The sequence below is a fragment of the Lepidochelys olivacea genome (genome assembly GCF_965140295.1).
Source record: "Lepidochelys olivacea isolate rLepOli2 genome assembly, chromosome: 4".
Lineage (NCBI taxonomy): Eukaryota > Metazoa > Chordata > Testudines > Cheloniidae > Lepidochelys > Lepidochelys olivacea.
Window position 1 is genome coordinate 8,845,465 of NC_140414.1, and position 25,679 is coordinate 8,871,143.

General features: G+C 45.3%; 1 protein-coding gene across 1 annotated transcript in view; it reads right to left on the reverse strand.

Moving 5' to 3' along the window:
• IGFBP7 (insulin like growth factor binding protein 7) overlaps nucleotides 1-24,720 on the reverse strand; it is a 73,194-nt gene extending 48,474 nt beyond the window's left edge. The window contains exon 1 of the mRNA XM_084625613.1: nucleotides 24,254-24,720. Within this exon, the coding sequence (XP_084481739.1) occupies nucleotides 24,254-24,668 (415 nt within the window). The 5' untranslated portion in view covers nucleotides 24,669-24,720. The remainder of the gene's footprint in view (nucleotides 1-24,253) is intronic.
• Between the last annotated feature and the right edge of the window lie 959 nt (nucleotides 24,721-25,679).

Sequence of the window (25,679 nt, forward strand, 5' to 3'; positions counted from 1 at the left end):
CAAAGTCATACCTACAGTCTTACCAGTCAGATGTGGGATTTCAAAACATTCTGAAGAGTGTACAGAAGTTGGCAGAGGAACTTCACACTGAAGCTATTTTCCCACCCATTCAAGAATACAAGAGTCACCGAAGAAGAAGACATTTTGATTACGAGGCATGGGATAATCCCATAAGAGACCCCAAACAACAATTCAAAGTTGAATTATCGGTATTTAACCAGGTGCTAGATTGTGCAATACAGTCAGTTGAAGAACATTTCATGCAGCTCAAGGAACACAGCAGTATATTTGGGATGTTGTCTGATATTCCAAAACTCCTCACTATACCTGAAGAAGAGCTACACCAGCAATGCAGGGCACTAGAGACAACGTTGACACATGATGACATGCATGATATTGATGCAAGTGGTTTAGGTGATGGACTGAAAGTCCTTTCAAGATACATTTCAGCAGGATCAACTCCAAAGGCTGTTCTGGAATATACGTGCAAAAATAAGATGACCACCCTCTTTCCAAATGCTTTTGTTGCTCTGCGCATACTTCTAACACTTCCTGTAGCAGTTGCCAGTGGAGAACGCAGCTTCTCCAAGCTGAAGTTAATAAAAACACGTCTACGCTCCACAATGACACAGGAGAGCCTGGTCGGCCTTGCAACCATCTCAATAGAGCATGAGCTGGCCCAGACTGTGGACCTTCAGCAGGAAGCAGTTCAAATATTTGCAACCAAGAAGGCACGGAAAGTACCACTTTGATTATTCAAACGGATAAAAATGCAGTGTTTACTATGCAAACAAGAAAAGTTACATTTGCTGTTCAGGCATCTGAAAGTTAAGTGTTACTTAAAATTTTTGAACAAGGCATTTTAAGTTGTTAGTTCTCCTTTATTGGGGTAGGTAGCAGAGCAGTACCATGAGAGGAGTAGAACAGGAAGAAGGCAGAATTGAGACCTTTCAAAATTTTGGCCCAAGTGAGGGGGCATGGGGGCGTCATTTGAGCTCCCCACCTCAGGTGCCAAAATGTTGTGGGCTAGCCCTGAGTGCAATTTATGCACGTATATTACAATCTTGTGGTGAATACCGTAAAGGACATCAGCAGCACTTTAGGGCTCAGAACATGAGACAGTGGGATTTAGGTGGTTCATAATCATGGTGCAAGCACTCTACACAAGGGGAACGTTTTCCCTCTCTGAAGATCTCAACAACCCAATCTATGAGAACCTTCTATTCCCACATTATATTTCTGTTCTGTCCAAAATTCCCATTGATTTGGGTGCACAAGAATTGCAGCCTTGAGTCCATATTTCACACACATTGCAGAGCTCCAGATACCTTTACCCTTTCTGTACACATCATGAATCTCTGTGCTTTATTATCACATCTAGGGAAAAACTACCACCGCTGTCAGGCCTAACCAAGCCTTCACAGTATATTGTACAGCAGCGGCCACAAACCAGTAGATCGCAGCCTCCGGCTGCTAAAAGTCCAGCGGGGCTAAGGCAGGCTCCCTGCCTGCCCTGGCTCTGCGCCGCTCCCAGAAGTGGCCAGCATGTCCGTGTAGCCCCAGAAGAGTTGGGGAACAGGGGATCTCCGTGGGCTGCTCCTGCCTGCCCCCCACCCCAGCTCCCATTAGCCAGGAATGGGGAACTGCAGCCAAAGGGAGCTGCGGGGGTGGTGCCTGCAGGAGAGTTCTATTGCTGATTCTGCCACTGACCTACCATGTGACTTAAGGTATGTCACTTACTCTCTTTTTCGTCCAGCTCCTCAAAGGTATTTAGGCTCCTAGTTTCCACTGATTTTAATGAAAGTTAGGAGCCTTTGAGGACATGGGCCTAGGGGTTCAAAAAAGAACTAGTTAAGTTCATGGAGAATAGGTCCATCAATGCCTATTAGCCAGGATGGGCAGGGATGGTGTTCCTAGCCTCTGTTTGCCAGAAGCTGGGAATGGGCAACAGGGGATGGATCACTTGATGATTACATGTTCTGTTCATTCCCTCTGGGGCATCTGGCATTGGCCACTGTCGGAAGACAGGACACTGGGCTAAATGGACCTTTGGTCTGACTCAGTATGGCTGTTCTTATGTTCCCGTCCTACCCTTCATCTGGTCTTATCTATTTATACTGAATTCTTTGACTCTTACTCTCTAGGACAGTAAGCGTTTGTACAGAGACTAGCATAATGAGGCCCCATTTTTGTCTGGCCTTTAGGCATGGATAATCCACATGTAGTTTACAGTGCACTTTCAAACTGATGGGCTGATGTGCAGGACTCAGTGAAGTCAGTGGGAGGTCTCCTAGCAGAGGGCTTGCAGTAATAGGCCTGATGTTTTGTGTGCTCTTCCCCAGAGTCTGTTGCATCCTATGGAGCACACAGAATGTGAAGTCTGCAGTGCAGGTTGGCTACCTCAGCAGAGTAATTTGTAGTATTAGTAGTCAGTGCTATTTTTGCTCTATAGATCAGTGTAATATTGTTGTCTTTAATAGAACAAGAAATGCCTGCTGTTTATAGGCTATAGCCTAATTCCATGAAGCTGTGTGACTTAAGTGGAACATTTCCATCCTGTCACATTTAGCTAGTATCCTCCTCACTAAAGGCTATACAGTCCCACTATGCTAGCTACTCCCAGGCCAATGCTGCAAGCTTGGCCCTTAGATAGAGTTTCTGCCTCATTCTAACCTCAGGAGGGTGGGACATGCCACCCTCCCACAGAAATGACAGTGGGTAACTCAGGTCCATCAGGGCCATGCTGCAGCAATGATTCAAACGCCACTGGCAACCCATAACCACGATGCCCCTTCTTCGTGGGGTGAGGGTTTCTGCAGAGTAGGGGGAGAATTATGAAAAGGTCAGCATTTATGTACCCTCTAAACTCCTGTGGGGCTTGGAGTGGGAAGGGGTAAGATGCTCTGGACAGTAGCCTCTGCCTGACCCCAAACCCTGGCCTGCTTGCTATGGAGGAGCTTCTGCAGGGCATGAGGGGTGATACAGATTCAAGATGCTTGTGTATATAAAGACTTGCAAATACTTTTCTCAGGAAGCTGAAGGTTTGCAGATGAAGGTCAACGATTGTACTTAATTTTGCTACCACACAGTCCGTACATCCACACATTGTATGAACCACCAGACAGAACTACACTTTGTTAGCAGCCAGATACAATTTACTAGGCAGCCCTTCTCTGTCTCTGACAGCCCTTTTGTGAAAGAGGCCTAAACCTGTAAAGAATTTGGGAAGCCTGCAATTTCAGGGTTGAAAATGTGGAAGCGAGGCATGAGATCTGAGCGCATTTATTCATGGTAAAGTGAGCATGGTTTCAGAAGTCCGTCCTGATTAGAATCATTACTCAATAATCTATGATTAGGCAGGAGTCTCAGACAACCTTTTGCCCAACAAAGGATTAGAGAAATTCTTGAACACAGCAGTCTTCCCAGGGGTGGCAATAACAAGCACTGGGGGAATTAGCTGAAGTAAACTAGAGTTGTTTTTCATTCCATAATAACCATTTTTTATTCAGATTTTGAGAAAAAATGTTACAAATAACATGGCATTTTGTTAGTCGAGGTCCATAAGCATTCTGCGTGCACTAAAGAATGGCCATTTCTCTGGGCTCTCGGAGTTATCATGCTGACAAGTGAACTAGAAACATACCAAACTCTGAACAGCCAAGTAATATATTAAACAGCTTCTCTAATAAGATTTGAGCAAAGTAAGCATAAAAACTGTAAGTGTACCAAGTGTCAATGAACCAAAACACTGCAAAAATAACTGAATGCCTTTAAGGTGAAATAAGAATTTAAAAAAAAAACAGTGGAAAAACACAAAGCAATAGACCAGCAAATGTGTATCTGTATGATTTTAGCATTTGAAACAATGTTTGGAGCAAAATCATAATCCACTGAAGGTCTGAAAACTCGGTAATAATTTACAAATAAACATTTCAAGGCTATTTGATAGAACACGACAGCCCATGTTGCACGATATTAAATCAGAGCTTCAAGCTGTTATTAAAGTAATACAGCAACATGTGCTTGAAAATGTTATAAAGAAAAAAATAATTACTTCATATATCCAGAAGACAATGAATGTAAATGTAAATAAATGAAACCAGAATAATGCCCCTCTGTGGAAAAATGGATTTAAGGCCCTATGTATCCAGCCAGCACCAGAGTTCAGATTCTTCATGCAAGTATGTATAACAAAAAATGAGTCATAATTGCAACTGAGCATGGAAGAATAAATAAGCAAAACTACCAAAGAGACACACGGGGGTGGGGGGGGAGGGCTTCATAGAATAGGTGATGATTTATATGATTTGACATGTGGGTCAAACTTTTAAATTTAGGCATACATGAGCAAGTATATGTGCCTAATTTCTGCATGTGAATACTGGAAGTGTGCACACAAACCAATTATATTTGTATACATATGGCCAGCTAGATATCTGGCTAGCTGCCTATGCTAATTTGTGTGCCCATGACAGTCAAGATTTTCAAAAACTGGAGCCTAAAGTTGGGCACCTAAGTCCATATTTAAGTAGCTAAAGAAGTAGACTGATTTTCTGAAGCACCAAGCACCCAGCAGCTTCCCTGGGGGACTCCCACCCCCCATGATTTCTCACCTTTCGACAGACCACTTCCCTTTTTTTAAGCATTATGCTAACCCACCCATCATCTGTGTATTGGTATTTATTATATGTTTCTCACTATGGCATCAGATCACCTAGGCTCAATTCCCAATGGGAGATAATGCACAAGGATTTTTGTCATGTTTTGATACATGCCAAACATCAAAGAGGAGCATGTGTCCCTCCCTGCTATTAATGAGACTCTGCATTAATAAACTGAAACTGGTCCTCCTCAAAATGAGTCCCTGAGTTGTTGGCATCCTTTCATCTACGAGAGATGGTGGGAACTGCAGCCTATGATGTAGATGGTTTGCAATGTCTCATATGACTGAATAGTCCAATCTGAGATTTGCATTATCTTTAGCAGTTATTGAAAATGTACATATCTTGGTTGGGAGCTCCTTGCTTCCTACAGGCTCTTTTCTCTTCAAGCTGTAGAAGCCAGCTCCTATCATGGAATTTGATACCCTGATGGAGACAATGGTGCCACTTGTTACAGTCATTTGCCAAGATTTCCCATTGGTCAGGATCAATTCCAAATTCCTTCATATCTCACTTGCGTGTGTCTTTATAATGAAACTTGGGATATCCTGTTGTTCTTGTTCCCTCTGATAGCTGAATAGCATGAATAGCATGTCCTTGAGTATGCATCCATCTTCCACCTACTCAGATGGCCCAGCCAGCGCAGTTGTCTTTGCTTGAGCAGGGCTGCCACACTTGGTAAATTTGCCCTTTGAAGACCCTCTGCATTGGTGACTTTATCTTGACATTTGGTGTTGAAAAAAGAAAAGTGCAGAGAGCAAAACTGACCATTGTACATTACCTTTGTGGACCTAACCAAAGCATTCGACACAATCAGCAGAGCAGGTCTATTTGCAATACTAGGAAAGACTCAATGCCCACCAACCCTGTTAAGTCTTATACATTCATTCCACAACAACATGACAGCAACTGTCCAGTTTGACGGGTCCACTTCGGACAGCTTTGAGATGAAAAGCGTAGTGAAGCAAGGATGTGTTCTTGCCCCTACACTCTCTAGAATCTTCTTCTTGGTACTCTTGAACTATGCATTTAAGGACATGAAAGATGGAGTGTATCTCCACACAAGATCAGATGGGAAACTCTTCAACCTGTCACGACTTAAGTCAAAGACCAAAATCAAAAAGGTGCTCATCAGGGAACTTCTATTCGCTGATGCTGCTTCCCTCATAGCCCATGATGAAGATCTACTACAAGAACTTATGGACCGCCTTTCAAGTGCTTGTCAGGCACCATCAACATTAAGAAAATGGTTGTTTTCAATCACCTTAAATGCAAACCAGCTAGTAGTAGTCCAAAAGTTCAGTTATTTAGGTTCTACATTGACCACCAATCTCTCACTGGAAAGGCTGCCACCACCTTTAGCAGACTAACTCAGAGCATGGAACAACTCAAAGCTTACTGTCAAGACCAAAATGCTAGTGTACCAAGCTTGCGTCCTCAGCATTCTCATGTATGGTAGGGAAACATGGACAACTTATGCTTATCAGGAGAAAAGGTTAAAGAGTTTCCATCTACACTGTTTATGCCACGTGCTCAACACCAAATAGTCCACTGAAGCACTGTTTTTATTAATATGTGTATGGTGATAGTGCCTAGGAGTCCTAGTCATGGGCCAGGAGCCCACTGTGCCAGGTGCTGTACATACACAGAACAAAATGACAGTCCCAGCCACTGTTCCCTCTAAGCTGTGCGCATGCACAGATCCTAAACCCCGCACACATGACAAAACACCGCACGCACAAAAATTTCCACAGAAGCACAAAAATTTGTACAGAAGAAATTTTTTGCACACATGGCCTATCAAAAATTAGAGGGAACATTGGTCCCAGCCCCAAGAAGCTTACAGTCTCCACCTTTGCTCCATCAGTAGAGCTCTAGTTAATAACCATAGGAGATCTGTACACATAGGTAGAATATTGTCTCATGTCCCTTCCTAATATTTTTTGAAAAGTAAAGATCTGAGACTGTGAGGCAGCAGGCTTTGGGGCATTCAGGCCCCCTTACCCCAATACACTCAGGATCAGGCCCTAATCTTTTCTTTTTAACTAGGAGGTGAAAAAGAACAGTCCTAACACGGGAAAAAACTACTGTATTTTTAATCGTCTAGAATTGGGAAAAATGACTAAAGTAATTATTTTTTTAATTAAAAGAGCATGCATCCGGAATGAGAGCCTCTTGCAAGATTCAGTCCAATAAGAACAAAGCCATCTAGAGTTTTAAAGATTAATCAATGCTGGAATTTAGCACAGACATGCCAAGAGAACACTAGCAGGTGCTGTAGTGATAAACAAAAGCCTACATTCCATAGGGACCATCCCTAGGAACCTTAACTTGTGCTTTGCACAGGAGTGGGTTTAAAAAAAAATCCTTGGCATAGCATTGGCTATGGCTAAATTCAGATGGAACGCTCCAGCAATTATATATTTATGTAGCTCTTATTTATCTTTAAACTGACCTACAGGAACTTGAAAAGTTTATCTTTGTTTCATTCCAGAGCTAGCACTAAGAAATGTGGAAGTGAAGCACTTTGTACCAGCAAAAAAAAAAAAAAAAAAAATGACTGGAGTGAAGGGGCTAGGCATTGAAGGGAGTTTCAATCCCATGGTATATAGTTCATTTGAACATTAGCCCAGTGAGCCAAGATCCTCTACTAACCAGTGCATGCATTTATTAAGGTCTGGCTGTGAGCTCAGCATTGAACACACAAACATAAAAGAGGCCTGCCCCCAGGACTATGAACTGGGCCAAAGAGTTCATACATCTATGTGTTATGTGGGCTGCATCCAAAACATATATACTACATGTATGGCCCTGAGGATGTCACATGGGCCACAGCTGTACACTGATTGGGCCGCAAGCAGCCTGTGGGTTGAGAACCACTGGTTTAGCCAATGTACTGTGTAGAAGTAACTTACTGCACTTCTTGCTTTTGTTAGAGCTTCTTTCCCCATCCTGGTTTCACACTACATTTTTCTTTCCTTTAATAGATCATGGTGCACCTTTCCCAGAGTTGCCATCAGTGTCTGTTTTCTCCATGCTCATTTCTCCCTTCACCTCCTTGTATCTCCCGTTCTTTTCCCTCTCTGCTTTCTCTACCTCTTCCCCTATATGGTCTCCTTTCTTCTCCCCATTCTCCCTGCCGCTTCTCTCTCATACTGTTCTCTATTACCTAACTTACCCCATCACTCTCTCCCCCTTGTTTACCTCCATCGACCCCCAAAACAAACCTACTAGCCAAAGACCACTATGAAAAGTAGGGGGGCAACAGCAGGAGAGAACCCAGCCACACCCTCCTTGAACTGCTGAGAGAGAGAGGATGGTGCTGGGATTCTTGGTAGGGTGCTGTCCCTGGAATCTGTTTGGGGAATCCGTCTTTAGCATCCACCTCTAGCTAGTACTTGAGATGGCTGGCCTCCCTCCCTATTTCCCTGGAGCTCCTGGGAGAATATGAAGGAAAAATATGGAGAAGTGAGGCAGAAAGATTTGAAGGAGTGACATGAGGATCAGGAAATAACGAAAGCCTAGATGCCTAGGGGAAGAGGTGTGTAGGGCCTCGGAGGGGAGGACGGCTGTGCTACATGAATGAATGACCTCCTGCCCAATAGCAATGGTCCTCTATTCCTGCAAGGACTTCCGAAGATTTCCACTAGTCCCTTCATCCCATGAGACCCTGTACTGCAGAAACCTTGCTGTCTAGACCAGTTCTGTCCTGGTATGGATAACAATGATTAGCCTTGCTCAGAGCAAACAGAATTCCAGTGATGAGGAGTATGGGGAAGCAGTTGTGTGCGGACGCATAGTGTCACAAGCATGCTAGGACACTGCAACACCAAGATTTCCTGTGTAGGCATGGCCTGAGGATGCAAAGTGCCAAAAGCATATAATCTTTACTGCAGGGGCAGGTCATACTTCCTCTGCAGCTCCCTTAGCCTGTACCTACCTGGAATAGCAAAGCACAACTTTCATGCCTTGAGAAAGCACAGCAGAGTGCTTCCTTTAGCTCAGAATGTAGGCTGCTTTTATTTACCCATGTCCTACTTGATTTTAATCCTCACATTAAATCATAGAGTATCAGGGTTGGAAGGGACCTCAGGAGGTCATCTAGTCCAACCCCCTGCTCAAAGCAGGACCAACCCCCAACTAAATCATCCCAGCCAGGGATTTGTCAAGACTGACCTTAAAAACCTCTAAGGAAGGAGATTCCACCACCTCCCTAGGTAACGCATTCCAGAGCTTCACCACCCTCCTAGTGAAAAAGTTTTTCCTAATATCCAGCCTAAACCTCCCCCACAGCAACTTGAGACCATTACTCCTTGTTCTGTTATCTGCTACCACTGAGAACAGTCTAGATCCATCCTCTTTGAAACCCTCTTTCAGGTAGTTGAAAGCAGCTATCAAATCCCCCTTTATTCTTCTCTTCTGCAGACTAAATAATCCCAGTTCCCTCAGCCTCTCCTCATAAATCATGTGCTCCAGCCCCCTAATCATTTTTGTTGCTCTTCGCTGGACTCTTTCCAATTTTTCCATGGACTCTTTCCAATTTTTCCACATCCTTCCTGCAGTGTGGGGCCCAAAACTGGACACAGTACTCCAGATGAGGCCTCACCAATGCCGAATAGAGGGGATTGCTCACATCCCTCAATCTGCTTGCAATGCTCCTACTTATACAGCCCAAAATACCATTAGCCTTCTTGGCAACAAGGGCAGACTGTTGACTCATCTCCAGCTTCTCATCCACTGTAACCCCTAGGTCCTTTCCTGCAGAACTGCTGCATAGCCGCTCGGTCCCTAGTCTGTAGCAGAGCATGGGATTCTTCCATCCTAAATGCAGGATTCTGCACTTGTCCTTGTTGAACCTCATCAGATTTCTTTTGGCCCAATCCTCTAATTTGTCTAGGTCCCTCTGTATCCTATCCTTATCTTCCAGCATATCTACCACTCCTCCCAGTTTAGTGTCATCTGCAAATTTGCTGAGGGTGCAATCCACACCATCCTCCAGATCGCTAATGAAGATATTGAACAAAACCGGACTCAGAACTGACCCTTGGGGCACTCCGCTTCATACTGGCTGCCAACTAGACATGGAGCCATTGATCGCTACCTGTTGAGCCCAATGATATAGCCAGCTCTCTATCCACCTTATAGTCCATTCATCCATCCCATACTTCTTTAACTTGCTGGTAAGAATACTGTGGGAGACCATGTCAAAAGCTTTGCTAAAGTCCTGGAATAACACATCCACTGCTTTCCCCTCATCCACAGGACCAGTTATCTAGTCATAGAAGGTAATTAGGTTAGTCAGGCATGACTTGTCCTTGGTGAATCCATGCTGACTGTTCCTGATCACTTTCCTCTCCTCTAAGTGCTTCAGAATTGATTCCTTGAGGACCTGCTCCATGATTTTTCCAGGGACTGAGGTGAGGCTGACTGGCCTGTAGTTCCCTGGATCCTCCTTCTTCCCTTTTTTAAAGATGGGCACTACATTAGACTTTTTCCAGTCATCCGGCACCTCCTGCGATCACCATGATTTGTCATCACTGTGCTGCCCAGTGCAGTAGTCTGGGAGCTGACCTTGTTCATGAAGACAGAGGCAAAAAAAGCATTGAGTACATTAGCTTTTTCCACATCCTCTGTCAATAGGTTGCCTCCTGTGGAAGTATAACATTGTATAAGGGGACATGCTGGATACATTGTATATGAGAGGGCATGCCAAAACATGTTACAAAGTATCTGAGGGAGCACACCTAGGGACAGTTAGCTTTTGAATGGAGAAGCAATTAAGGTAGAGCCAGCACATCTAAGAAGCGGGCGTCAGAATGGAAGGTGTGAAGGGCAATTAGTTAAGTTAACTGCAAGCTGTTAAAGGAGATTGTTAAGGGTGGCAGGTAATTGAAGATACGTGACTGGTCTCAGGGATCTCGAAGGGTGGTGACTAAAATCTTTTTCTTCTTTTGTCTGTAACTTCTCTGTAACTTGTTCTCCAAAAAACTGTATAAATTAAAAGACACAAGCCCCACTCGGGGGGCTCACTTCTAAATGTATTAGCAGAGCAGCTTTGCTAATAAAACAGAGTGGTCTGATAAATTGTGAGTCTGAGTCAAACTTTGACACTCCCTCATTCAGTAAGAGGCCCACACTTTCCTTGACCTTCTTGTTGCTAACATACCTGAAGAAACTATTCTGTCTGTTCTCTTACCCCAGGAAAGGCATGTTTTCTACAGAAGAAAGAAGTTTGCTTTTCTATGTATGGACAATCTACATGTAGGAGCCCTGATTCTCATCTCACTGACATAAATCAGGTGTGATTCTGTTCAGGCTGCACAGCTGTAAAACCACAGCCAGCCAGATCAGAATCAAGCCCTGTATGAGACAGAAACAGCTGTTTAGCTATATTATTGAACTGTGTCCCCTTCACAGGCCCTACATATTTCCCCTTCATAAAGAAAAATAAATGCAACCTCTGTTTAAATATTTACAAGTGACTTAAAATACAATAGCTCTGAAGTCATTTTCTTTATTAGTCACATCCTTCTTAGTTATTCAGTTTCTGGGCTGAATCCTGCAAGGTGCTGTGCATCTGCTGTGAGGGGCTGAGCCCTGGGAGCTCCCAGAGACAAGAAATAACCTCAATGGGAGCAGCAGCACAGGGGCTCAGACACTGTTGTCCATTTCAGAAGAGAGATGTGGAGAGATTTTAAAAAGCTCCCTGCTATTTAATGCTTTTTGGAAGCACAGGTACACCTTCTATCTGCTAGCCAGCTAGGGTGGAATTCAGGACTTATTAAAGGACTCAGATGGGGCCCAAGGACATTGTGTTAGCACTGTACACTCATACTGACGTGGTTACCTGGTATTTTCGTTAGTCCAAAATCATAGGAATGGAGAACTGAATTTATCAGCATAATGCTCTAGTTTTGCTTCTCATCATGAGCAAGTCCTCTGAAATTGCAGCACTCACATTCTGAATGCAAACGATTATTGTGCTTTGAGTCAAAAAGGGCACATTACTTGATAAAAATGTTTTAAAGGATGACAAGAGCAGAGGTCCCAAAGGATTACATATTTCTAGCTGGGTGTTTGGCAAGCATAAATTGGTAAAAAGTCTCTCTGTAATCAAATGAACCCCTGAGATGTTATCCTTTTTATCTTTCTCCACAGTATTCATAGTTTATTAGAAAACTGCACATGTTCATTAATGGCAAAACAGCATATTTCTTCTGATGACTGAAAAGAGTTGGTGTGTGTTACTCCAGATTTATTTTAAAAAGTCAGTGCTTAGTTTTACTAGCTCTTCTGTCTTTGGGAGAAAGAGTTTTAAATATAATTAAAGACATATAATGAAAAAAATGCCTTCCCTTACCTGCTCAAGTCCAAAACCTCACACTTTATTCCTATCACAATCTCATTAATTAGTTGTTTGCTTGGCTTTTATCAGCACAGGACTAGAATATCAGAAGTACTCAGCCCCCACAACCGGGGTCAGATTGTCATAAAAGCTCAGCTCCCATTTCTACTCAAAGGGAGCTGCTGAGCCCCTTTGGAAAAATGGCCCATAATGTCAGGGTCAATGTACATGGCACAGATTGAGGCAACTCCTTTACACAGAGCGCAAATGTCTTGCAACTCCCCACAAAGCAACAAAGGTTTGTGTGGTCCCACTGACTTTAAGAGGACTCCTGGTGTGATTGATGCAATCAGGCTTTGGCCCTCCCTGAGCAATGATTTACTGGCGGCTAGGGATGGCTAGTCCCCGTTTCAATGAAATAACCCAGCGGTTCTCAAACTGTGGGTCGTGACCCCATTTTAATGGGGTCGTCAGGACTGGCTTAGACTTGCTGGGGCCTGGGGCCAAAGCCCAAGCCCCACCATTGGGGCCAAAGCTGAAGCCTGAGGGCTTCAACCCTGGGCACTGGGGCTCAGATTACAGGCCCCCTGCCTGGGACTAAAGCCCTTGAGCTTTGACTTTAGCGTCCCCCCACACACACCTGGGGGCAGGGCTTGGGCAGGCTAAGGCTTTGGTCCTCCCTCCTGGGGTTGTACAGTAATTTTTGTTGTCAGAAGGGAGTCACGGTGTGATGAAGTTTGAGAACTGCTGAAATAACCAATGGAAGAGCTGTCATGGTATCTGATGGGAAAGAGAGAAGGGCCCACCTTTTTGATAGCAAGTATATTTGCATGGTGCCATCCATCTCGGAGTGAAAACAGCTCCATAAGAGAAATTATGAAAATGAGTAAAAGCTATTAGTGTTTTCTGACTGTTTATTAGCTGGGAGCTGGACTCTGCTCTGTCTCACTGCGTATTATACCAGCCTAACTCAGTGTTACCTGACCCCAAGTGCATTGATAAGAAGGAATTACTGCTGCCTGCCTAGTTCATGTTTCAGAGTAACAGCCGTGTTAGTCTGTATTCGCAAAAAGAAAAGGAGTATTTGTGGCACCTTAGAGACTAACCAATTTATTTGAGCATAAGCTTTCGTGAGCTACAGCTCACTTCATCGGATGCATACTGTGGAGAGACCTTCTACACTTTCCACAGTATGCATCCGATGAAGTGAGCTGTAGCTCACGAAAGCTTATGCTCAGATAAATTGGTTAGTCTCTAAGGTGCCACAAGTACTCCTTTTCTTTTTGCCTAGTTCATGTAATTTCAAAGCATGGGGCAGAGGCGAGCATTTATTTTGCCCCAAAATGTGCTCATGGCTGGTGAGGACTAATACCATGCAGTGGTATGACAGTATATTCTTACAGTATATTAGAGAGCAGGAATTAGGGCATGATCCTGCACCTATTAAAATAAATGAGAAAACTCCCACAGAAGTCCTTCATTGGATCCTTCATTGGATGTTTGCACTTCTGCCCCATCACAGTTTCAGTCTACGGCTGCTACCACGCACAGATTGGAATAGCAGGGGGACAGCAGAAGCATGGAGAAGAGGAGAGACACAACATAGGAATACGAACCCTCACAGTATCAATTGCAAGATGTCTCAGAGTGCAGCGACAGCAAACACAGCTCTAGCTGTGCTATTCTATTCAGCCAAGCAGCGAGTGACTTTGAAGCATGGCACACAAAGCGTTATTCTGATGAAGCAAGAGCAGTGTTGAATCCTGGGTGGCTAGGCTAGTGGGTGATTTTAGATTATCTTTGTGAATGATGACTCACTGGGCTGTCATTAGCATTAATACCTAGTGGGGTTCTGTCACACAGCTGTGCGAGGACTTCAATTCTGCCATGTCTTTGAGGGACAATCTTGTTCCTCACAAACATTTCCAGTTTCATTTGACTTAAAAACAGGAAACTTCAGTCTCTCTGGAAATACATTTTCTATACAATGTAGCTACTTTAGCACAAAGACTACAACTCATCAGACAACTACTGGACATTGTTGCTACAAACTTCAGATTACAGCATTTTAGAAAACAAGCAACACAGAGACATAATCCCAAGTACAAGGTCAGGGAAAATTATACAGACTCAAGTGTTGATGCTTTCCTTTCGTTGTCCAAGAAGTAAGAAATGTCAAAGTCCTCCCCAGTTGTTGGAAGGTATCTCACTGTAAGCAAAAGCTTCAGTTATAGCTGCAATACACACAACACCAATGAATATGGAAAGTTCAACTGGGCATGTATTTTGTCAACTTTGTCAACTAGCATTTTAATGAACTTTTATTTCCTTAGAAATAAATCCACAGTGAAAATATGTGCATCTTAAAAACTATTTTGCATGTTAAATCTTATGTAACCCTCTCAATAATAAGATCTTTGTTTCCAAGCTATTTTACCAGGTCTGCAAATAATCTCTTGTGAAATCCTGCCTAAGTATTCAAGTGGCATTGCCCATGCACTTCAAGCACTGAATATTCTGATAGATTCTATTGTGTAAATTGATCTTTATCACAAAAAAGATCCAACCATGTAGCAAAAATGGAAGTGCATTTGTGAAATTTTCTTCTGCTGTGGTTATAAAGGGTACTCAGCATCTCCACATACAAGGAGTATTCAAAGGCAAAGATGCAAGAAATTCAAACAGTATTTGCTTTGGCATGTTTGGGGAAGTAATTTAATCTTCTTACCATGCTTGTGCTGTTTTGAGTAAAGTAAAGGCTGACCCTGCATCAACCCGTATGGCAAGCAGACGGGAACATACACCCTTTAAATGCCCACTGGGGAGCATAAAACGCAAACCCTGTTAAATACAAGCAGGGTCCCAAATCCTGCCACCATTAGCACATATGGTTAGTTCCTCCTCCCGCAGTGCCGGAGGAAAAATGGGGTGTGGTGTGGAAGTAGAGTAGATGAGGGTGAGCTTCCCCATCCTGGAGGCTAAGTATGGTGCACAGTGGGCATTCTATTTAAACTCTATTGGCCCTGCCCACTGGCAGGGGTAACAGGAGATGGGCACCTGAGTGAGTACTGCTGGCACTTGCTCTGGTGGCATCACTTTCTCTCACACATCTCCCCGCAAGACCTAGTTTTTACCCAACGCAGGTGGACATTCGCTCAGAATGTATCATTTGTTCTAAATGAGTGTTTAGCAACACAGGGGTCTCCTACTGTATCTGCTGCTCTTCCAGTCCCTTCACCTCTATCTCTACCTCAGATTAAAACTCTTCCTTCTCACTTTATGGCTCTACAGAGCTTTTCCCAGCTTACATCTCCACCTTTGCCTTCCCTTGCCCTTCTGCCTACACTTCCTCCTCTAATGCCACTAGTTTAGTTTTTAAATGCTATGTAGATTTAAACAAAATAGGAAAAAATAAATCCCAAATTCCATTTAAAAATAAAATCAATCAACATGTACTGCAGTAAACATGTTTCAGAGTGGTAGTTGTGTTAGTCTGTATCAACAAAAAGAACGAGGAGAACTTGTGGCACCTTAGAGACTAACCAATTTATTTGAACATAAGCTTTCATGGGCTAAAACCCACTTCATTGGATGCATGCAGTGGAAAATACAGTAGGAAGATAGATATACACAGAGAACATGAAAAAATGGGTGTTGCCATACCCACTATAACGAGAGTGATCAGATAAGGTGAGCTATTATCCTGATAATATCTATCTTCCTACTGTATTTTCCACTGCATGCATCCAATGAAGTGGGTTTTAGCCCATAAAAGCATATGTTCAAATAAATTTGTTAGTCTCTAAGGTGCCACAAGTACTTCTCGTTCTTTTTGTAGTAAACATGTTTTTCTGGACTGCTACTCTCTGAGATTTCCAAAAAGTTTTCACATGCTGACAGCTTTATGAAATATGTGGCATGACTACAACGTTTCAGTAAATGAACAAACAAGCAGAAGCAGTGAGACACAATAGTGTTCAGTCTGCTGTAATGAAGATGCCTGAACTTTTGCACCACTCCTTCCTGTGGAAAATATACACAGCAACAAGTGCTTAGAAGGGTTTAGAAGTTGTCATACAAATAATTTACCATAAAGGGACTGTGTCTGGCCTAGTTCCTTAGCTGCACAGAGACTCCCACCCAGCTTTACAAGAATACTGTGATATTGGAAAGGCAAAGATTTTGCCCTTTCGTGACCCCCAATCACCATTACATCTGGTCTTCTCTCTGCCATTTGAAAAAGAATCAACATCAAATATATATATTTTAAATCAGGAAGATTATATGTCTCCTTTCTTTAGAGAAATGTGAACAATTTCTACAGGCTTATCAGGACAGGACACACCTCTCTGTTGCTCCTCTTATTATCTCAAAATCACTGTCATGACTGCAACATTGTGAACATTCCACCTACCCCGCCTGCAGCCCCAGTCTCACCAATGCACCTGAGGGCTAGAGAAACATTCCCAGAAGCCTCCATATCAGGCAGCCATGAGCTTAAGCCCATCACAAACACCCCTTGGAGAGATGCACATCTTGCCTCCAGGGGGAGACCAGCAATCCATTCAGCAGAAAGGTCAGCCTACTGAGGAAGCACCAAGGAATGGCTATCGCAGCACCACAGTTGAAAGGACAACAAACTCTCCTCCCATCATCCATGACAACTAATAACAGCCATTCGTTCTGTCCCCATGACTGCAATGTAAATGAAAACCATGTAAAGGCTCCTGCAGAGGCATGACTAGGCTCAGTGAGGCTAGTGATCCATCCTCAGACATAGTTTTTAAGCTAAAAGATCATGCACAACTAGCCATTTAATAACAGCAGCCATGGATGTGCACCAATTTGGCCACTTCCTTAAGGGTCATCTTTGTCCTTTTATCTCCTGCAGCAGACTGGCCAGCTCCACTGTCTGTGCCAGCTATTGGCCTTTACCTCCTCAGCAACATCAGAGGCCAATAGCTAGCATGAACAGCTCCCCCGCTACCTGTAGGCTGTGGTCCTTCTTCAGTTCCTCCCTGGGTGACTGATGTGTGGTCACCCACGTCAGGAGGCTATAGGAACTTTGGGTGACATTCACCCCAGTGCAGAAGCCCCACACAAGGACTAGGCATCAATTCAGCCCTCTTTTGAGGTATTAAGTGGGACATGATTGGTGTACAAGTCTATGCTGACCCCTGGCAGCAGGGTGAATTTCTCCCTTTCCCAAGCATGTTCAGAGGAGTCCCTCAGCATCTTTCTCAAGTGCCCAGTTACCATACTGACAGTCCAGAAACTGGGCACCATCCTGGGGAGGAACGATGCTGTGGAAAGCCTTATGAGAAATGTTCAATTGATGCTGACCAGAGATGAATCTCCCCTTTCCTCCTTCTCCAAGTACAGTAAACAGCTCAGGTGGCTGCAGAGCACTGGAGGTCCATAGGGCTCCCATATGACCTCACAGAACATGGTGATCGTAGCTGATAACAAGCCCTGATGGGTTATATGGAGAATAGGTCTGTCCTTCCGCACACAGCACCCAGTAGTTCTGTTCATTGTAGCAGGGGTACAAGGTAGGGTAGTCCTGAGGTACCCTGTCACAGGGTCCCTGCAGGCTTTCTCCCTCTTGAACCTGCGCCCTGTGTTTAGGCTGGTATAATAAAGAATCTTCCATGCCTTCTTGTGCTGGATCACCCAAGCGTCTGTATTTACAGTTTTCAGAAAAGCAGCCGTGGTAGTCTGTATCTGCAAAAAGAAAAAGGAGTACTTGTGGCACCTTAGAGACTAACAAAATTTATTTGAGCATAAGCTTTCGTGAGCTACAGCTCACTTCATCAGATGCATGCAGTGGAAAATACAGTGGGGAGATTTTATATACTCAGAACGTGAAACAATGCGTGTTACCATACACATTGTAACAAGAGTGATCAGGTAAGGTGAGCTATTACCAGCGGGGCGCGGGGGGGGACCTTTTGTAGTGATAATCAAGGTGGGCCATTTCCAGCAATTGACAAGAACGTGTGAGGAACAGTGGGGGGGGGGAGAAAATAAACATGAGGAAATAGTTTTACTTTGTGTAATGACACATCTACTCCCAGTCTTTATTCAAGCCTAAGTTAAACTGTATCCAGTTTGCAAATTAATTCCAATTCCTGACAGCAGGAATGTCTGGCTATGTAGACTCCCTCCTCAGGCCCTACACTACCAACACTCCCAGCTATCTTCGAGACACCACTGACTTCCTGAGGAAACTACAAGCCATCGGTGATCTTCCTGAAAACACCATCCTGGCCACTATGGATGTACAAGCCGTCGTCAGGAACAGTATCCCCGATAATGTCACGGCAAACCTGGTGGCTGAACTTTGTGACTTTGTCCTCACCCATAACTATTTCACATTTGGGGAGAACGTACACCTTCAAATCAGCGGCACTACTATGGGTACCTGCATGGCCCCACAGTATGCCAACATTTTTATGGCTGATTTAGAACAACGCTTCCTCAGCTCTCGTCCCCTAATCTACTTGCGCTACATTGGGTCCAGCTGATGAAGATGTCATCATAGAAAAGAAGCCCCTGAGGAATTCCACCATGATTTCAACAATTTCCATCCCACCGTCAACCTCAGCCTTGGCCAGTCCACACAAGAGATCCACTTCCTGGACACTACGGTGCTAATAAGTGATGGTCACATAAACACCACCCTATACCGGAAACCTACTGACCGCTATGCTTACCTACATGCCTCCAGCTTTCACCCAGACCGCACCACACGATCCATTGTCTACAGCCAAGCTCTACGATACAACCACATTTGCTCCAATCCCTCAGACAGAGGCAAACACCTACAAGATCACTATCAAGCATTCTTACAACTACAATACCCACCTGCTGAAGTGAAGAAACAGATTGACAGAGCCGGAAGAGTACCCAGAAGTTACCTACTACAGGACAGGCCCAACAAAGAAAATAACAAAACACCACTAGCCATCACCTTCAGCCCCCAACTAAAACCTCTCCAACGCATCATCAAGGATCTACAACCTATCCTGAAGGACAACCCATCACTCTCAGATCTTGGGAGACAGGCCAGTCCTTGCTTACAGACAGCCCCACAACCTGAAGCAAATACTCACCAGCAACCACACACCACACAACAAACACACTAACCCAAGAACCTACCCTTGCAACAAAGCCCGTTGCCAACTGTGCCCACATATGTATTCAGGGGACACCATCATAGGGCCTAATCACATCAGCCACACTATCAGAGGCTCTTTCACCTGCACATCTACCAATGTGATATATGTCATCATGTGCCAGCAATGCCCCTCTGCCATGTACATTGGTCAAACTGGACAGTCTCTACATAAACGAATAAATAGACACAAATCAGATGTCAAGAATTATAACATTCAAAAACCAGTCATTTTTGGTCACTCGATTACAGACCTAAAAGTAGCAATTATTCAACAAAAAAACTTCAGAAACAGACTCTGATGAGAGACTGCTGAATTGGAATTAATTTGCAAACTGGATACAATTAACTTAGGCTTGAATAAAGACTGGGAGTGGATGTGTCATTACACAAAGTAAAACTATTTCCCCATGTTTATTTCCCCCCCTACTGTTCTTGTCAGCTGCGGGAAATAGCCCACCTTGATTATCACTACGAAAGGTTTTCCCCCTGCTGGTAATAGCTCACCTTACCTGATCACTCTTGTTACAGTCTATATGGTAACACCCATTGTTTCATGTTCTCTGTGTATATAAAATCTCCCCACTGTATTTTCCACTGCATGCATCCAATGAAGGGAGCTGTAGCGCTCAAAAGCTTATGCTCAAATAAATTTATTAGTCTCTAAGGTGCCACAAGTACTCCTTTTCTTTTGGTGTATTTACAGTGTTCGTGCAGTTCCCAGATCCCACAACAGCTAGTGCCCCACAGACCCTCCCCAGGATTTCCTGGCTTTTGAGACATCCTTCTTTCATAAAGGAGATGATACTACCTTCCTGTCTCCTCCCAGGCTAGTATTCTCACTGAGGTTTGCCCAGGACTTTTATAGCCCTCTCATGCCTCAGCCCAGCTGTCAGTACTTAGCTCAGCATGTTCCTCTGAGTCAGCCCTCATTAGGGCTTGCAGCTGGGCTCCCTGCTGAATACCTGTGTCTCTACCCCTACTCTCTTGGCCAGAGAGCAAGCTGCAGCCAGCATTTTGGCAGGGCCTTAAAGGGGTTTACCCCTGCCCTGCCACATACCCCCACAACCCCAATGGAGATGGCATAAACTGCTGCCCTTGTGCTGGTACTAGGTCTGGGGCATGGATGAATTTCCCCCATAACAGGGAATTACTTGCCAGAGCCACCCAAACTCCTACTCTGCAGTGCAGCCATCCGCCCCCTCCCAAAGGAGAAATGCAATCCCTAGCATAGTGAGATCTGTATGTCTAGCAGTGTGCTTATGTAAGGCCTGATGGACAGTGAAAATGTGCCAGGTCCTGTAAGAGATGGCTTAAGGTTCTGTACCCTGTGTATATGGTTAGACTGTAAACTCTTCAAGGAAAGGGATCTAGTCTTTTTGTACAGTTTGTAAAGTACCACTCACAGTGCTTTAGAGGTAATATAGAGTACATAGCGTAAACATATGGTGCTCATGCTTTACTCTTCTCTTTTAGTTTCAGAAGCTCCAGAAGCACATTCCGTTTCACAGGATGTTCTTGGCTTGAAATGTGGGAAGCAGGAGGAGGAGGCGGGGGATGATGACCCTAATGCACTTAGGGTATGAAAACATCCTTCCAGCAAAATGGGATTAGAGTTTCACATCTGTCCTTGAGATGTGTCTTGAACAGTGTGCCACTCCATACCTCCCTATCAAAAAACAGTCCACTGGTTGTAGAACCTGAGGACAGCTTAGAAGCTAGGATTCCTATCAATGGCACTACTGCAGAGATGTTTTTGGTAGCATTTTCTCCAAACAAAAATTTCAGCACTGCACATAATTACAGTACTGCTGATTTGGAACACTGTAAAGGGAAAGAGGATATTAAGAGTACTGGCACATGCTTCCAGTGGCTAGTGGGAAAGCCATCTTATTAATTACGTAGGGCTTTAGTTTCTGCAGCTGTTCCTGAGGCCTCTCAAAGCAAACAATAATTTCAGTTAAATGAACCCACTTGTTTAAGCTTTGATTCAAACAAGTTGGGACAGAATGTTTGTGGTTCTGACAGCCTTCTACAGCATCTGCATCTAAATAGCTTGGGTATTTGGAAAGCCCCTGTGTAAGAAAGCCCCAGCTTTTGTGAAACCTGGTGTAGGACTGTTGGGGTCAGGGAAGCAGATGGTGGTAGGTGGTTGGGAGAATTCACTCAAGGCATGAAAAGCCAGGTTAGGTGGTTCCATGTCAGCCAGAGCCCAACAGAGAACAGCTGATGAAAAGCTCTGGTGGCTTCATTTCTGAGGCTGTGTGTGTTTCTGTGACATGGAAAGCCTTTTCCCATGTTTCTTGCTCCCTATTCAGGAGATTCCATGTGTCTCATAGTGTCCTCAAAACCCACTTAAGGTGGTCTGAGGTCCATTTTGCTTTTTAATTAGTGTCCCAATGAACCAGATTTTCAATTTTTGAGAGACTAGCTTTACACACCTTGGGCATGATTTTAAAAAATGTGCACCAGTGGGTGCTCAGCCCTTCTAAAAGTAAAGTTGGACATCCCAAAATGTAAGCACCCAAAATTACAGGTCATATTTTTAAAATGTTGGCCCTAACATGCAAAATGCTTTACCTTCTTGTTAACAAGTTACATGGCGAAAGCTTTCTGCATTCATTTGAGAATATACCTCAAATTGCTGACGTAGGACCAGATCCAAAGTGTGCTGACATGCACCAACTTCAATGGGCTTTGGATAAGACCCATAAGGCATGCTAATATAGGAAATATCAACTGACGTTTTCAATGCTACAATCGGCTCTTAAGTCACGTGGAATAAGACTGTTTCAAACTACATTTGCAACTATCCTTTTGGCTCTTGCTATATGTAACTATGATTCCAGAATGACTTTCCCTTTTTAAATTGTGTATATTGAAGTGCTCAACACAATTTGTTTTCATGAAATTACCAAGAGAAATTAGACAACATCCATGGAGTACATAATTCATACTACAACTTGATTTTTTTCAATTTTCCCTGCTGATCTTTGGATTTTGATTGGGATAATTAAATCCTTGATATATGATCAACATCAGGTTTCTTAAGCAAACCAACTAAAAAAATTCTTCTGAAACATGTATCAGCAACATTAGGATATGTTCTGCAGTTGATACTATATTACCCAGTTAAATACATATCACATTTAAAAGCAATACATTCCCTTGAAAAAGGGTTTATTGCTTTAGCTTTCTTTTCTAAGCTTGTAACTAAACTATGAATGATCTGATATTAGCTTTCCACTTAAAATCATTATAATAATTCAGAAAAATGCTACTTGTAGCGTTCGTTTACTTGACTTATTTTGATTATTTGCATTCTTCTTGGGATTTCTGGAGATCCTGCTGTAAAATAGGGTAATAATTCATCTAGTTTACATTGACAGTTAGTTGGGGAGAAGGAACAGAAAGGAGATGAGCTAGTTAAATAACTGCAACTTTGTCCCTCCCATTTGCACCTGATACCAGGTGCTACAGGATAGTTTTAGTACAGAAGATTAGGAAGCAGACAATCAGGATACTGTATTAGATTCTGTACTGTACATAAACAAAAAGAATGAATGGCTTACTCTTCTCTGAATCTGTGGACTGAGAACAGTGCACAGATGGAATCGTGAAGGCTACTGAAAAAACAATGAAAACAAACCAAAACCCTGCTAAGAAACTGTAGAGAAGCTGCTATATCCCGCCAAACTGAGCTTGCTTTGGGGAGCAGCATCCCATTGTTTGTACTGATGGTTCGTTCATTTTAAAAAATAACTACTATACAGATTGGTAAAGTGTGGGTGGGGGAAGAGATATGAAAATTTATACCCAGGAATGAGTGTAGGGGAAATGAAATCTCTTGGACTCTGGTGTTATACAGGACACTTGAATCCCCATCTTCCTCTGTTTAGGACTTTCATGAATAATTCCCCTCTCCACTACTGTTCCCCTAGCCCACCACCTATGTGCACCCAAGATCTCCAATATAGAGATTCCGTTGTACACCATCATAGGACAAATTCGCTGACGTCCAGGGGAGGGCACAGGGCATTAATCCAACTCCAAGTAGTGTCTGTCTACTGGCAAAAAAAGGGTCCCTTGGGCAGTGCTGCCATTGGCAGTAACAGCAGAAGCAACGGTGAAGGCAGGTATCTGGTGGGTTTGGGCAGGTTTAGAGAACACCTAAGCTCAGTCTATGCTACTACTGGTGGAGATACAGTGGGGGTGAATTGAGTATTCTAATTTTGCCACAGCATACATCTGTGTTAGAGTTAGATCTTGTCTGAGAAGATTTTGGGATCTCTCCCACCATTACTTTAACTAGTGTACACAAAACCAGAAATCCAGCACTAAGTTAATGCCTGAAGAATATGCATTGAAAACCATCCCAAGAATACAGGTCCTTGGAAATGTCCTGGGAAGGCCTGGCACTGATGCATCAATAACATTTGCCCTGCAGTGCAAGCCAGCCTCACCACTACACCAGGTGCCCAAAGATGGGATCCTAGCTGAGCTTTTCAGCTCAGTAAGCTTGCTAGAGATGTTCAGAATATGTCTCCTCATGCATCTCTCTGCCCCAGGCTGGTCCACAATCCCTGGCAGCCCCTTATGCCCTGGCACACTTCCTCCCACTGGAACCACTGAGAAACTCAGCCCTTCGTAGCCCCAAACATCAGTCCCATGCCCATTCCATGACCCTATGCAACTCAGCTCATAGTGACCCTGCACAGCGCCCCCTGCCCCCACCATGACCCCGCACAGCGCCCCCTGCCGTGACCCCGTACAGCGCCCCCTGCCCCTGCAATGACCCCGCACAGCGCCCCCTGCCCCCAGGCAACTCAGCTCCGAGTGACCCCGACCAGCGCCCCCTGCTCCCACCATAGTACCCCCTGCCATGACCCCGCACAGCGCCCCCTGCCCCCACCATGACCCCGCACAGCGCCCCCTGCCCCCGCCATGACCCCACACAGCACCCCCTGCCGTGACCCCGCACAGCGCCCCCTGCCCCCGCCATGACCCCGCACAGCGCCCCCTGCCCGTGACCGCGCCCCGCGCCCCGCGCCCCGGTACCTCAGCCCGCACCTTGCTCGCAGGCCCCCTTGCGGCGCAGGCTGGCCCCGCGCTGGCCGCGGCGGTGGGCGCTGAGGGCGGCGGCGCGCAGGCTGCAGGCGCTGGGGTAGGTGACGTCGTCGCTGCCGCAGACGGGGTAGCGGCTCTTGCAGACGCACAGGGCGGGCGGCCCGGCGCGGCCCGGGCGGGGGGCGCACTCCAGCCCCGCGGCGCAGCGCGCGCCAGCCCCGCACGGCTCACCCTCGCCGCGCGCGCAACGCCAGCAGCAGCCGCAGGCGTCCCGCGCGCGGCCCAGCGCGCAGCCCCGCGCGGGCAGCGCCGGGCACAGCGCCGGCAGGCAGGGCCCGCAGGCGGCGCCGGAAGGCTCCTGGCCCGCGGCCGGGCGCGCCCCGAGCAGCAGCAGGCAGGCGCTGAGCAGCCGTAGCATGGCGCGGCGCGGGACGGGACGGGACTGGAGCCGCCCGGCGGGGGCCGGCCTCGGACCGCACCACAAACCCCTCCCTCCGCCCGCCCCGGAGCCTGCGGACCCCCCCGCACCCGCACATGGACCGCTCCTCCCTCCCATAGCCCCACGGGGGGCCGCAGGCCCTGCCCCCACCCCCGCAGTGCCCGCGGGCACAGCCCCCCTGGGGAAATGCTAGTTCATGTCGTGGGAGGCGGGCAGCGCGGTCCCTGCGGTGAGCCGAGCCCCGGGTACGGCTTCCCCCCAGCCGCGTCCCCACACGCCGCTTTTGCGTCTCAGCTGGTGAGGGAGACCCCAGGCGCGGGAGGTGATGGCTTTTCTCCGACCAACTTCTGCTGGTGAGCCAGACCCGCACTGGAGCTACACCGAGCTCGTCTCCTACGGAGCTCGGCCTCTGTGTAACGCCAAGGCTTGTCTCTCTCACCAGCAGAAATTGGTCCAGTAAAAGATTATTAACTCCCTCACCTTGTCAGTCTAATGTCCTGGGACCCGCAACACTGCCATTGCATATAGCAGATAAGGAAGGCATTTACATTCATCACAACCCTGCTCAGCTGAATGAGGTACCCTGACCCGCTCCCAGGGAAAGGTCAGTGTGAGAGCATCACTCGCTGCCTCAGCGTGGGAACAACACAGCAGCTGCGCATAACTCCGGGGTGGTCACCCGCTCTTCATTAAACTTCATTCCCTTCACAATAGAAGCCAGTGGGTGCTTTCCCAAGTGCTGTTAACCGCTGAAGAAACATTGAAAGAACATCTAAAAATTGGATCTAGAGTGTCTCTCCTTATTTCACCTTTTAAAATTAAAAATTTTAAAATTAGTGGCAAGTTTTAAAATATGGTAACTGTAAAAGAGAAAAGATTCACTGCAAAATGGTGTCTTTGCTGTCTTCCACGTTCCATGTGTTTGGAGATGGGTAGAGAGGAAACAAGGGCTTGTAATAAACAATGTTACTGAACTTTTTGAATATTACC